The 15,100-nt window shown below is 47.5% G+C and overlaps 1 protein-coding gene across 1 annotated transcript in view; it reads right to left on the reverse strand.

Annotated features, from left to right (window-relative positions):
- Positions 1–1,443: 1,443 nt before the first annotated feature.
- LOC134035421 (cadherin-6-like) overlaps positions 1,444–15,100 on the reverse strand; it is a 36,574-nt gene continuing 22,917 nt past the window's right edge. The window contains exons 3-12 of the mRNA XM_062480432.1: positions 14,332–14,626; positions 10,650–10,769; positions 9,154–9,321; positions 6,872–7,059; positions 5,379–5,632; positions 4,163–4,299; positions 3,697–3,818; positions 3,193–3,310; positions 2,629–2,880; positions 1,444–2,002 (exon numbers count right to left, since the gene is read on the reverse strand). Coding sequence (XP_062336416.1) covers positions 1,497–2,002; positions 2,629–2,880; positions 3,193–3,310; positions 3,697–3,818; positions 4,163–4,299; positions 5,379–5,632; positions 6,872–7,059; positions 9,154–9,321; positions 10,650–10,769; positions 14,332–14,626 — 2,160 coding nt within the window. The 3' untranslated portion in view covers positions 1,444–1,496. The remainder of the gene's footprint in view (positions 2,003–2,628; positions 2,881–3,192; positions 3,311–3,696; positions 3,819–4,162; positions 4,300–5,378; positions 5,633–6,871; positions 7,060–9,153; positions 9,322–10,649; positions 10,770–14,331; positions 14,627–15,100) is intronic.

Consider the following 15,100-nt stretch of genomic DNA (forward strand, 5'->3'; position numbering starts at 1 on the left):
TTGTCACAATCTGGAATAACCACTCTCAGTGGGAGCTCAACGGCCAATAAAAAAAAAGATATTAAGGTTTAAACACCTGCCCACAGTTACTGAGGATACTATTGCCTATGCATGTTGTTTAGCAAACAAGTGTGTTTTTATATATTTTTTTTTATCCTGGATTGTCTAAGCTTTGTAGACATTTTGGTTCATAAAATATCTGTTGTGTGACCTATATTATTTGGAAGAACACTGCAGAGGGAAAAATAATATCATAGTGCCAATTATGACATGGTTTTTTATTAGTGTTTCTAATGTCTGCTAAATGTCAGCATCCTCTCCACTTGACATTTTGCCAGAGAGAGGGCAGTGCTAGTTTTAGCCTGCCTTTTTTCCTGTTGGCATGCTGCTGCCGTACTAATGCCACCCTCCCTACTTCAATCTGTCCGCTTATCAGCCCATTGAAATCAAAAGAAGCATGTAGCCTACGCACGAAAAAATTAGAAAATATGCTTTTGGCCATTTTTGTTTCCCCAAACGGCTTTACCGTTCACCGTTCGGTCCAAATCCATGTTCATTTGCTTGCTTTTGTTTCATTTGAATTGTGGCTGTTCTATAAACAAATGCAACAACTCCACATATCCTGACATTCTCTTGCAAGTGAGTCACCTATTCCATAGAAATGAAAGGTCACAAACCCCCTTTAATTTCAGTTTTTATGGTCAAGGCAGTTCTCATCTTGTTTATTTTCCCCCATAAGAATCCAAGTCGTCCAAGCCTGAGCATTTCACACTTACACAGTGTACATGTTTGCAAAGAAAATAAAAAAAATTATACATACAGATAGAATACTTGCAATGTTTATTCAGAGACTTAGTGTTTGGTTTAGTGAACTCTTGAATAAAGCGATGTGTTTTCGCACCATTGCCTTGTGTTGGGATGACCTTATTGAGTCTGTTGGATTCAGATGGGCTCAACCATTACAGTACCTCTTGTGAGCATGGTGAGACACCTTCAGTGCTTTGAAAAACGGGGTTTCATGGATGACATGAATCCTCTAAAAACAAAAACTGTACAGCGTATTGTCTTGTATTACAGTACAAGTATGTACACAAGCTAAGAGAGAACTCACAATATGCAGCATTTATTTTAGTCTCAGAAACACGGAAAAATACATATCTGCCTTATTTGCCAGGTCACACAAACGGCTTGCTCTTCCTCCAGCACAGGCAGCTTTTGAAAACGAAATTTGTATATAGAGATATATTTGGGCCTTGCAGATACCCATATACACAGAATCCCCCCTCCTTCAGTCTGAGAGACCCCCCCACCCCCCCACCAGAAAGCCGGCCCATAGCCCATGGACGACGGTAAAAAGAGCACTTTGACAAACACGTTGAAATCTGTGTCCTCTCCTGTCTTTAGCACTGCTTGGTGCGTGGCACACATGCTCACCGTGTTATCTGTGTCGTGTTTGTTTAACATTTCCTCCTTCCTTTTTCCCCGCCGGTTTCTCGTTAGGAATCCCTATCGCTGTCCTCCCCGCCGTACATGTCGGCCAGTTTCTTAAAGCGCGGCCCCCATTCGCTCAGGTAGTTGTAGTCCTGGTCCCCCTCGGTGGTGACCGACTCCAGCGAGCTCAGCGACTCGGCCACCGAGCCGTTCCCCTCGTAGGCGTAAGTGGCGAGGGAGTCGTAGGGGGGTGCCGTGGGGTCGGTGTCGTTGTCCTGGAGCCTCTGGTTGATGAAGTCCCGGACGTCGCCGTTGTCCCGCTGCGCCGGCGGCGGGAGGACGGGCCGGCGGACGGCGGGGTAGAAGGCCTCGGGGACGATGTCTCGCCGCTGCTTGCTTTCCTCGATGGCCTCCGGGTTGCGCAGCGTGCCGATGTCGAAGGCCTGAGTGTCCTCCTCTCCGCCCCCTTCATCGTTATAGCTGACGACGTTGTCTCTCACGTCCTCTTTGGAGATGATCAGAGGCTCCTTCTTCCTCTGCCTCTTCAGGGAGGCAAACAGCACCACGATCACTACCGAAACAGAGCGAGAGAGACGACAGATATAAGTGTGCTTGGAACAGCACAACAATCACTATAGAATTAGGCAAAAATAGACAGTTCGTGTTTTTTTGTGTTTTTTTTCTTCTGTTCAGCCTTTTATCCTTTTGTTCTGGAAGCTAGAGTGTGTGGGAGTGGCGTGGCTATACCGAGTGATGTGGGGGAGTAGTAGACTAAAAGAGGTCCACATCATTTCCAGCCACATCAGTGAAAGTGTCTTCGAAAATTCTAGCACCCAAGTCCAGCAAGGGGCTGGAGGAGAATAGCCCTGTATAGCCCTGTGCATGGCAAAAAGGCTATAAACTATAAGATACAAGGCACATAAGATTTACCCGTCGTTTTGCCCTTCCATGAACAGTATGTGTGTACAGAGATTCATTCGTGTATTCATTTATTTATTCAGTCTCTTGGTTGGTTTGCACTGTAGGTCAGTCGGTCAATTAGTCAGTGACCATACGAATCAGCGGTCCATATGTCAGTCATATTTTGGTCATTCAAATGAATCAAGTCAGTCATTTCCTGTCATTCAAAACTCGAATGAACTCCTCATTCAGCAGGGTCGGTCGGTCGGTAAATCAATCATTTATCCATGTACTCACTGAGCAGGATGATGACACAGAGCAGGATGGCGACCAGGGCGCCGGTGCTAAGCCCCGCCCTCCCCGTGAGAGCCTCGGCGTTGCACAGCTTCATGTTGCCCTCGCGGTCGCAGGTGCACAGGCGCACCGTCAGCGTGTTGGTGCTGCTCTGCATGGGGAAGTCTCCGTCCGAGATCACCACGGGCACCAGGTAGACGCTCCGCTGCAGGCTGCTGTAGCTGCTCCGGCGCGTCAGGATGGAGGCCGAGTTATCTGCGGGGGGGAGGCGGACGCAAACGCGCGGCATTCGTTTGTTTACTTGTGTACTTACACGCACGTTTGCTCTGGTAGCGTGCAGCGTTCGGTAAATATTTGATGGAACCAAAAAAACGACCCCGAACAAAACGTCACACCTACTGATTAAACAATTAACAATCATACTCAAACAATTCAGCAGTGATGATTTTTTTGGCCTCGTGGAGCTGTAAAATGTAGCTGACACAAGCTCGTAAGATGCTCACGCGCTTGTTGTTTGTTTTTCGTTCACGCTCCTGTCCGGCTTGTTGAAGCGGACATCTGGCTCACCTTTGTTGTCACGGACTGAGAAGTTTGCTTTCCCAGAAACCTCTTGGGCTAGACTGAAGAAGAAGCGGTGTCCCCCTATGGGCTCATCAGGGTCTGTGGCACTCACAGTCTGGATCACCTGTCACACAGGAGGAACAAGCAGCTTACACGGCTTAACTGGGAGGTTCTTTAAGGATGGAGCTTGAGAAATAACAGGGAATTAAAGGCCAAGAGCTGAATCTTTGGCCAATGGGCTGTAGCCCTGGAAGCGGTCTGCAAACTAAGTGAATATAAAAAGTGTGCGTTTAATGTTTTTGTTTACATTGTTTTTTATATATTTTTTTTTTATTAAATGTTCTTAGTTTTGGTTCAGTTTACCTTCTGTTCAATTTCAACCAACCATCGAGGTCAGAAAGAAAACTATGCCATTGTACCTTTAAAATCATCCTAAAATGTAACTCAAGCTTCAGTGCGAGCAAAGGTAGGAGCTTAAAGCAGAAGATTACAGATGAAAGGTACACTTACCTGGTTAGCCTTGGCATTTTCACACACGAACGCATCGTACAGGCTCTCGAATGCTGGAGCATTGTCGTTGACATCGAGCACTCTGATGTTCACTGGCACGCGGCTCACCTGCCGAGGGTTGTCTGGGGAACACAAAGATCAGTGACTTGACGTTATCGTAGCACAAAGCTGAACATCAATAACATGCAGAGGCCTGAATGCCATTAGCCTCCATAACACAATGCCACTGAGTCGGTTGGCATTTGTTCACACAATGGCCACCAACACAACCTAGAACTACTTTCCAAGAGCTGCTCACTCACTGAATACACTCATCTCCCTTGAAAGAGAGACACTTATCTCTTCTACTAAGCTGGAGGAAAAGAAAACTGTCAGTATGTTTAAATCCGACAGCAAAACCACACCAACTGCTGTGCTTGTAGTTCATTGATGCAGGTGAAGTTCTAGAATGTTCCTAGCTGCTTACTAAACTCGGTGGCCACAACGGAGATGTTGTGCCAGGCGTTCTCCTCCCGGTCCAGACTCTTCAGCGTGAACACAGAGCCATTGCCTGAGTGCACGTTAAACACCCGGTCCATGTCTGTGCGCCGGTCGATGGAGTACCTGGACACACACACATACAGACACACACACACACAAATGGTCATTATGAGTATCCCACCGACACACCAATTTGATACAGAAATATGGCGATATATCATCTTGTATATAGATTCCAAACCCAGCGGGTGTCATTGATCTACGTTACCCCTCTAAGGTCTACAGTAGGCTAAAAATAGACGCAACAACTCCAAAACGGTCCGTCTGTGCCCTGGTGTGGACAAATTCACTGACTGTTGCCCTCGGGTCCCCTTCACACAAACACACTAAGACGCACACAACATGCTGTCCAGCGGTGCTGTTTTCCTGCGTTCCCCAGACGGGGCCGATGCATCAGAGTGATTAATGGGTGGCCTGACGTCGGAGGAGGCGTGTGGGAGGGGTGCAGTAGGAAGGGTACCCCCTGAATGGGTGCACCGACCAAGGTGCTCAGTCTCTTACCATCACCATCATGTTCATCTCCTCCTTTCACTGTCCCTCCTCTCTCGTTTGCTCTCGCTCCCTCTCTCTCCCTGACTGCCCATGTTCTCCTCTCCTTCCATCTTCTTCCCCCTCTCCTTTCCTCCCTGGTCCACTCTTCTGTGCTCTCCCCTGCATCTCCTGGCCTTCCCCCGAACTCTAAATGCCACAGGGAAGATTCCTCCCAATGATGGGTGATAAAAGAGAATGATATCAAACTTGACACCCGTAATTAAAAAAATACTGGAAGTTCAACCTTGAGAATTCTCATGGGGCGACCTAAGATCTAAAAACTGGAAAGGTCCTCAAAAGAGTATAAACCTGCCAGCGCCTTTATTAATTTATAAAAAATAAAAGATTATTGATATAAAACTTGTCTCCAACATCATATGGGGGTTGGGAGTTATCATTAACATAAAAAAAATTACTAACTGTCTTTGCGTTGTGTTCAGGCTATAACAGCTTACTCCCACTTGGTCATGTGAGCAGGCCTACCTGACAGGACTTGGTCATGTGAGCAGGCCTACCTGACAGGACTTGGTCATGTGAGCAGGCCTACCTGACAGGACTTGGTCATGTGAGCAGGCCTACCTGACAGGACTTGGTCATGTGAGCAGGCCTACCTGACAGGACTGCGGCTGCCGTCGGGGTCTGCGGCGCTCACGGAGCCGATGGCGACGCCGGCGGGCGCGTCCTCCTTCACCTCCATGACGTAGCTGGCTCGCTCGAAAACGGGCGGCTCATCCACGTCCTCCACGAACAGCTTGACGGCGGCCTCGTCCCTGAAGGGGCCCATGGTGTGGAAGCGGGGGTTCAGGTGGACGTTCTCCACCTCCACCCTCATGCTGTACGTCCTCTTCTTCTCAAAGTCCAGAGGCTGAGGAGGAGACACAGAAGGTAGAAGGTAGACCCTCACGCACACACACACACGTTCTCTGAATACAGTCTCCATACACGCAACATCACGACCTTTCATCAGTACAAACAGGGCGGGTGGTGTGTCTTTTGTAGACCCTGTGACCCTAGTTTAAAAGCACGTTAAGTAAACTGTGTCACACGACTCTCCTTTTCTCTCTCCCAAAAGGGTTAGAGGTTAAGGGTCAAGGTATGGGAAGCACAGTAGCCATCATGTCCTCACCACCTCACACCGCCTGCCTCACTAAGAGAGAACATTGTGGGCAGTAGGATAGGATGGGATTGCAGGTGGGAGTGCATGTGTTGTAGCAAGAAAACTGGCTGCAGGCCTCGACCGTAAGGAGAGATGTGTGTGTGTGTGTGTTCACCACCTAGTGTACCAGATTGTTGTGCTCTCAGACAGCGCCTGACAGCATGAAACCCCATACCCATCAAATCAATCAATGGTGCCATCGAAAAAAACTTGATACGAGTCATTGATTTTGCTGTAACATGCGTTACGCCAGACGTTAGGCATCGGCAACACACGCGTGTGTTACTGAGCGTTGCTGTGTGACAGGAGCCCATGGGGGAATGGTGTGCCCTTTCATTAGACAAGCACTTTTAATTAGAGACCCCCCCAGACGTATACCGTGCTCTGTGCACACACACAAATCACAGAGCACTCTCAAAAACGAACTGTTATATCTGCAAAGGCAATTATATCTTCCTCCATTCAATGATGGGAGCTGGAAGTGATCGATCGTGAGCCGTGGCGAGGGTGCTTGATAAAGCAACTGTCAGATTCTCGTTGAATACATCACAACACACATCAGAGCCACACTTCCCTGCCAAATCTATACTGGCCATCAATACTCCCCGTACATCTTCTCTCTGGAAACACACTGTCCAATAAGGTGAGTAGTTTATGGTGAATATAACAAGGTTTATTTTATTGTATGAATCCTGATTCGATGTTACCGAATCTGTCAGATAAGGGGATTTGTTGATGTGTTTTAAATCCTTTTTATCGATTCATAAATCAAGGAATGGAAGACTATTTTAATCTCATAAAGGCTTAAGAGGCGTTTGGGGAGTTCTGTTAACACACCTGACATGAGGCTTGAAACTTTGTGATGAAATGTTTTTGTCTGTAAGCCTGTTGAAGTGCTTGTTATTCACGATTGCTGCATATCGGGGTGGGGGGGGGGGTGGCTCTGACCTTCCGGAGGGTGATGACACCTTCCTGGGTGCTCCTGTTGGTGTGGATGTCGAACATGCCCGCCCCATCGCTGCTGCTGATGCGGTAGTCCATGGCGGCGTTTTCCCCGATGTCAGCGTCCACAGCTCGGATCACGCCCACGACAGAGCCGGCCTCCAGCGACTCCGGGGCCTTGAACTCGTACACACCTGGGTCCCCGAGACACACAATCACACCACAACAAAAACACACATTTTTATTGACATGGGAAAAACACTGCAACCCAAATGTGGACGTGCAAATCTCTTTCGGATACGTCATTTTACGTTGTGCGAGGGCATCTTTTAAAGTCAGGCCAAGTTAAAACCGGCCTCACACAAGGCGGCGTAAATTTTATGCAATTTGTTTTGTGAACGCGTCGGTTGTTCCGTTTAGTTTTTTTTCTTCCAATTTCTGGCAGAGGGTAGGAGGGGGGGAAATTTCCTTGTTTGGGACAGATAAATTGATGGTTGCCTGTCGTTCTGGGCAGCCCACTGTATCTGCTATGCTAAAATAAATAGCTGGGCTGTGGGGCTTGTGGACGTGATATACACACGACCTGCCCAGACAAACAGCACTGACACCCCAATAAAACATGCTGACAGTGTTTTGGCAATGCCTGACTCGGCAGGTCTCGGTGATGCGAACGCATACACACCGACACACACACACACTCAGACATGCACGCACACGTGTATAAATGCGTTCCCAACCAGGCACCCACACACACGCACCGACTTCCAGACAACCACTCTGGTTCACACATGCAGAGACAGAGGCACGTGTCCCGCGGTAAGCAGGATTCTGGGGCTAACAGGTATTTAGCATCGGGTGGAGGAAGAGCCATCATTCTGGCAGACGATAATGATATCGCTGCCTGACACTCTGCCTCTTCTGGGTGTCCCATTACAATATCCTCTCTGCTCTCTGTCTCTCTGTCTTCCCCTCTTCTCCTCACCCTCAATCCGTCTGCCCCCCCCCACACACACACACACACACAACCACCCATTCTCTCCTTCAAATCCGTCTTCCTGTTTCTCTGTCTACCCCCTTTCCTCTCCTTCGCCCTGTCTCTCTCTCTCTGTATCTCTTTCTCTGTCCGTCTCTCCTCCTCACTGTCGATCTGTAGAGGTGAGATGACAGTGCTTGTCTCCCTGCTCGAGAGGGTGATGAATGGAGGAAGGGTTTCCACGCTCGCGTGCATCGTGCCATGCGGAAAAACCTGTTTTGGCTCGTGCCGTCAATTTAACCGCGGCTGAAAAACATACAGACGCACACACGAACACGCAAGCCACACGGGCACTGACGTGCATGCACACACACACACACACACACTGCTGTTATTGTGTGGGGAACAAAATGACACCAGTAATCTGTCAATCTGCTTTAGCTGTCTTTGCAATTCGCAACCATGAGAGAGGACAGACGGGGAGAGGAAAGACGGGGAGAGGACAGACGGGGAGAGGACAGACGGGGAGAGGACAGACGGGGAGAGGGGAAAACAGAGCGAGGAAGAGGGTTTGGGAGGGAGACGATGTGCAGGATCCTAGAAAGAAGGCAGTGGATGAGCAAAGAAAAGTTGATTGAAAACGAGGGTGAGGGAGACACACAAGGAGACGGAGAGGGAGACAAAAGAACACAAAGATTGGAAACAGAACCGCATAGAGATTAGCCATAATGAGGGAAGACGAGAAACTGCGATTTTCAAAGAGGTCACCGTGTCTACAGAGTGTGCGAGCGGGAGCGAGAAAGAGAGGCAGAGATAAAACCCAGAGAGAGAGAAAAGAGAGGACTCTCTTCATTTCTTAGGGATTACAGTGTGATCTGATGCACTTTGCAGGACCCTTCGCTCCGTCATATGGCTCGACATTTAATTATTCGTTGGATTTAAGAGGGCGCCTACATCGCACAATACCCAGTACCCGGCCAGCAGCGCACTGTAATAATCCAGACTGATTTTGAAATTGACACCAGATGGAGGATGGCTGATTGGCAACAACTGAGACTAGGTTTAGGTCCGGAGAGGGAAAGAGAGTGAGTGAGTGAGTGAGTGAGTGAGTGTGTGTGTGTGTGTGTGTGTGTGTGTGTGTGTGTGTGAAAGAGATAGAGAGAAATGTGAAATGTGTTTATCAAGGTTTCCATGTGGGTGTGCGTGTGAGCGAGAAATCGAGCAATAATGTGTTTACAGAGGTTTGTGTGCTTGTGTGTGTGTTCGAGAGGGTCCTGTACTTGATGTGTGGGGTGGAACAGGGTGCCACACTCACTCTTGGAGAAGCGCGGGGGGTTGTCGTTGACGTCTGAAAGGGTGATGCTGACTGTGGTGGTCCCTGAGAGCCCACCCATCTGTCCAGCCATGTCCTTGGCCTGGATCACCACCTGGTAGTTCTCCTTCACCTCCCTATCCATGTTCGGGAGGGCCGTCCTGATCACACCTGAGCAAAACGACAGGCAATCAGACTCGTTAGTTTGCGAGCATGGCTTGAGAATCATAGAGATGGAAGGAAAGAAAGAAGAAGAGACCCGTCGACGAGGCACATTCAACCGAAGGCTCCAAGCATCACCGAATACCCAAGAGTGCTCCGGTCTAAACACGAGCACTTCTCTTTCATTTGGGTGTTTGCGCGTGCGTGTGTGGGGAGGAGGGGGGGGGGTGGGGGAGACACTTTGAAGAGGTGCTCGAGCACTTTCCAGGCGTTTTCAAAATCCCCCCCAGCCCCCAACTTTCAGCGCGACACGCTTGATCTGACAGAAGCCGTAATTGACTGCGTATTAGGTGACAGGCGGTGGCGCATCTTCCGTCAACGCCTGCCACAACTTTTGTCTCTGCGCGTGCCCTCCACCGCACTGCCGCGAATAGACTCACAGTACTTTATCCTACTGTCTTTTCCAGTGAAATGTGAATATGAAAAGGTGGAGAGGGACTGGGAGGAAATAGAGAGGGAAAAACACGCCAAAGAGACAACACATTGACAGCAGTTCAGAGTTCCCTTCTCTGTTTCTCCATGGAGGACATACATCATCGAATACCAAACAGTGGAGGCAGAGCAAACGGATACGGGACAAAGGACACTTAATCATCCTCTCTTTTCATCTCTTCCAAACTGACAGGAGTCTAGAAGGATGCAGTGTTCTTTCCTAAACAAAGCTAAATCCCCAACCGAAGGACAGGCACACTCTCCTACAGGAGGAGGAGGAGGAGGAGGAGGAGGAGGAGGAGGAGGAGAGAAGGGCCGAGGGACAACTTGTGCAGTGTGCCTGATGTCTCCCTGTGTTGCTCTCCCTCTCTTTCACCTCCATTTCGTGTTTCGTACCGTCTTCAAATCGCACACGCTCGTGCGAGCGCCCACATCCTGTCTATCCAGCATACAGGCACGGGGGGAAATCCTGTATCATTTCATGTCCAGGCATGTCGTTTTTTTTAAGGGTGGGGTAATGCCAGCTGACATGCCACATCTGGGATCAACCATATTACAGCTAAGCTGTGCACTAATCTGCACATGGCCTTTTTTTTCTCGGCTCGCCATTTCCCCTTTTGTTTAAGCAAAACACAGCATCGGGATGGATTCCAAAGGACACATTACACATGATTAAGACTAGCAGCAGTGGCCGGATTGTAGGTTTAGACTAAAGCTAGAGTAGTGGTGACTCAGCAGTCAGTCTGTCGTCTTCTCTTCACTGCCTGCGAGGAGAAGTCGGTGTGGGTGCGTGCGTGTGTGTGTGGAGGAGAGGGAAGGGTGAGGTCTTCCGAGAGGGCCCTTACCTGTCTCCGGCTCCACTGAGAAGTACGGCTGACCCTGCAGGATGCTGTAGACCACCCTGGCACTGTTTCCATAGGTGGCATCGTCGGCGTCGTTGGCCGTCACCTGCATCACCACGGTACCTGAGGAGAGGCCATGTGACATGGGATCAGGAAGGGCTGGACCGGGATGCGGCTCCACGGCTCCCAGACGTGGGTTTGCTTGACGAGTCAAAGCACTTTCTTCCGCGGGGTCGCCATGGCTTGTGAATGTGTGAACCGTTCTCGATAATGACCTTATCTGAAGCAGGCGCTTTTACAGGGACGCTTCGCATGATGGATCACCAGACAAATCAATAACAAGTCCTGAAGACTGATGTATTTTTCTATCTATATCACAGAATCGCAGTAGCGGCGCCACTCCTCCTTCTACAACAGAGCCCCAGAGAAACCCATTAGTGTATCCGAAGATCTGCCGAGTCTAACAAGGCTAATATCTGATGCAAGACAACGACTGCGATCCATTTTCTTTATCACAGGGACTGAAAGCGTAGTTTCTACAGAACAAAGGGGAAAGTGTTAGCCAAGTGCTACCTCCCAATGACGCCTAACGGGGCCAGTCCTGCCTCATTAAATGCATAAGAAAATTAATTGAGTAGAAATATTTAATGGCAAATGGGTATAAATATAGCAATTGTGCAATCCAACAGAATAATAACTTGGTAATATCTCGGTAATTCGAAGTCAATGTAAATCTCTCCAAGGGGGAAGCAAGTTCCTATCACACAAGTTTGATGGGGAAAGATAATGATCTGAGGTGATTTGGGATACAATATTATTAAAGAGCTTACATAGCAAAGTTGATAGTTCCTCAGAACTATGGTCTGCGGAGAAAACGAATTGTATTCCAAAAATCTACCCTATTCAGCCACTAACTAATCATTGGTTTTGAAACATTCCTTGTTTCACTGGGGAAGGGTCAGAGTAAAAGCATAAACTGTGTATTATGTAGACTAACACTGCAGACAATTTATAAGGTTAAATTAAAAGTAGAGTTTTGTGGAGCAATATTCAAAAGAAGTTGCCCTTGTCATTTGGGGAGGGACACACTGTGTATTGTGCTCTGTTGTGGGAGTGACAGTCGAGGAGAATATCTTGGAGAGTTCAATCAACCTTGAGCACTACCATTTTAACCTGGGTATAAGCCCCAAAGAGGCTTTTCTGATTCGACAGATATCAGAAAAAAACTGCTACACACCATCATCACATTGTTTATCAAGCTTGTGTCTTTTGCGGACACCATGGAAAACACATTTTAGGGCTGAGCCCTCAGTAAGAAAAAATAAAATGGCCTACTCTGTCACTGTTTTAAGTGAACAAGGTGAGACGACACAGAAGGGGAGTTTGGGTCACATTTAAAGGGCTGACATTTAGAGGCAGTCACACATGTACACATGCTCCGTCAAGCACTGACATCACCCCTCCCTGGTGGTTGCCATGGGCACCCCTGCTGAGGTGGATGAGTGCAGGTCTGTTTCTCAGAGGGGGGTATGCTTGCTGAGTGGGATGGTGGTCATGTGGCTGTGCAGTAAGACCCACATCTCTCACTACCAAGCAGAAGGTCAGGGGAGAAAGTTTGGCGGTCACAGTTGATGTAAACCTTGATATTTATACATAATACATTGCCTATTGTTAGAAGGACATGTTATAAGTCCCTCACCAAGAATTTGTTGGCGAAAGGGCATTTTTTATATGACTGGGTTCCGTCAGACTGCAGTACAACCTGTATCATTTCCAGTCTGAAAAACAACAGTACGTCTAAAACTGGCCTGCGAATGTGCATTAACGAAATGGTGTATTTAAAAGATTATCTCAAATCACAGAATCCCTCGGTAATACACTCCAAACATAATTACTGGAGTGATTCACCTATTTTGCATGGTAACAAAACACTGCTCGCCCTGTAATCTGTCTCATTTAATTAGTCAATCTCCTCTTCCATCGAGTGGACTTCATTATTATGATTGATAAAGCCCCATTGATCCGGACTGATGGGCGTTCTGTAACATCTCTGTCCTGTTTCTTCTGTAAGCTCCCCTAAGCCTGCTCTCCATGGCAAATACAAGTGTAGAATGCATCAACAGTAAACGTAGGCCACATCTGTTAATGGTTCTAAGTCTTTGTGGGTAGGAGGTTTTATGACAAAAGATTTGACCCAATTGAGATCTCCTTATCCGGGTAACTTTGTGGAAGGCTCAGGAGTCTTAAAGTACCAAGCTGGGGTATTGTAGTTTGGTCAAAGGGCTGTGAGAAACTGTACGTATGGACTCTGGTGGAACATAAAGGCTTCCATGTTACGTTTCTGCTCTGTGGTTGGGTTAAGACATTGTTTTTTGACATTGAAATAGTTTGAAGTTGTGTAGATAACTTCTCGGCTGTTGTTCTTTTTGTGTATGTGGAGCTGGTCATAACTGTGTTTTGTTTTGTATTGTCTGAATGAAAAGTAAGTTTAAGCTGTGTCGGTCCATCAACAAAGGTTGAGAAGCACTTTGTTATATAAAAAACGTTAACCTTAGTGTTAATGCATTCTGGTGAAATTGGGGGCATTTCCAGTATTTCTAACTTATTCTGCACATATGGACCTTTTCAACTGAAGGGTGTGTCAGCAGAATGTTGATTGCACTGGAACTGCCATTGGAGAATTCTGTGGCAGCCTTCCCAGGAACCCAGCACACCACATGGCTCTCCTTATCTTGGGTTTTGGGTGTGGTACCAACACAACTGAGAAAGATGCACCAGCCATATCCCCACAGTTATTTACACACATATGGGCTGGGTGGGGGGGGTTGTTCAGTCACCTAGAGATGAGTAAGGGAGCTCTTTCCCAACAAGATGAGAAACTCATCCACGCCTTTATTTTTTTAAACCAGATGGATTATCGCATCCAGAATGCAGCTGCTACAATTCTTACCAAAACCAACACAACTGAGTTCACATCTCCAGTCCTTATAGTCCTACCCTGGCTTCCAGTTAGTTACAGAATCCAGTTTGAAGTACCAATATACCTTTCAGACGTGTTTCTCCAAAAATACCAAGCAGACTGCTTGGTCATCGGTTGGGACAACTAACTGTGCCAGTAACTATAGGTCACACAGGGCAAGGCAACTTTGAGCTACTTTGCCCCCCCTGCTGCTGGAACCAGCTCCCAGATAAAATCAGACACTGCCCCACTGTTGCCATGTTCAAGTCTAGATAGAAAACATACCTGTTGTTCCATGTCTTTGACCAGCAAAGCACGGAACTGCACTGCTTTCTGATGTTGATTTATGAATCTATTTTTGAGCAGTTGTTATTTATGTGTTTCTTTTAATTTGTTTAAATTGTGCCTCTGTAAAGCATTTTGAATTTCCATTGTCTATGAAATATGTTATACAAATAATCTCACATTGCACAACGCAAAGATAAGACAAAACAACAGCCCGTACAGCAGCAACACACTACACACCTTCAACAGAAGTCTAAGTAGTTTAGTTCAACATTTCTATTGATGTGATTTTAGTGTACCACAAGGCAAATTGTAATCTGTGCCAAGAAAGAATATGCTATTGAGTGGTGTCCAGTAGTATGTCTATGGTGTCAACGGGTTCCTAGTGTGTCTATGGTTGAAGTGTGTATTATTATAGCTCCTATTCTGCCCCCTACATACCTATTTTGGACATCTCAGGCACGCTGGCAGTGTAAATGTCCTTTGTGAACTTGGGCTCGTTGTCGTTGATGTCGTGGATCTTGATGATAAACTCAGACTCGCCCTCCAGCGCTTCATTGGTGAACCTGTTGACGGCCTTGGCGCGGAGCGAATAGTACCCTTTTTCCTCACGGTCCAGCCTCTTGGTGGCATGGATGTCCCCTGACTTCTCGTCAATCTTGAACAGACTCCCCGCCCCCTCGCCGGTCAGGACGTACCGCACGCTCCCATCTCCTCGGTCGCCGTCAGAGTGGAGCTAGAGGATCATGGGAAGAGAAGCGGATGGGAGAAGGAAATCAAAATTACATTCACAGCAGAGCTGTGACCTCAATACATACAATTTCTGCATCTTCCATGAATGTGTGAATTTCAATGATTCCACTACAGTCTGAGGCACCACACTTCCATTTAAAAAAAGCATTTTCATGTCTTGGACATAAGTGATAAAAGCAAAATGGTAAATGCCAATTTTCTACTTCATACAATTTTCTACTTCATATAATGCCCAGTTCTCGACAGAATCGAGCCACAGACAGACAGAGATTCCTTCCTTTGTAGTTGGATGTCACCTGGTCATGAAGACCAAGTCAGTAACCTACGTGCTCAAGCGCCGCACCGCCAAACACCCTGAATATCTGAATCCCCTTCCTGCTAGGCAGACATTAAGGTCCAGTCCAGAATGGGGCTCTCTCCAATCTCTGCTATTTGCGCTCTCCCTCTCAAAGTATGT

Source organism: Osmerus eperlanus, chromosome 15, assembly GCF_963692335.1.
Source record: "Osmerus eperlanus chromosome 15, fOsmEpe2.1, whole genome shotgun sequence".
Taxonomy (NCBI): domain Eukaryota; kingdom Metazoa; phylum Chordata; class Actinopteri; order Osmeriformes; family Osmeridae; genus Osmerus; species Osmerus eperlanus.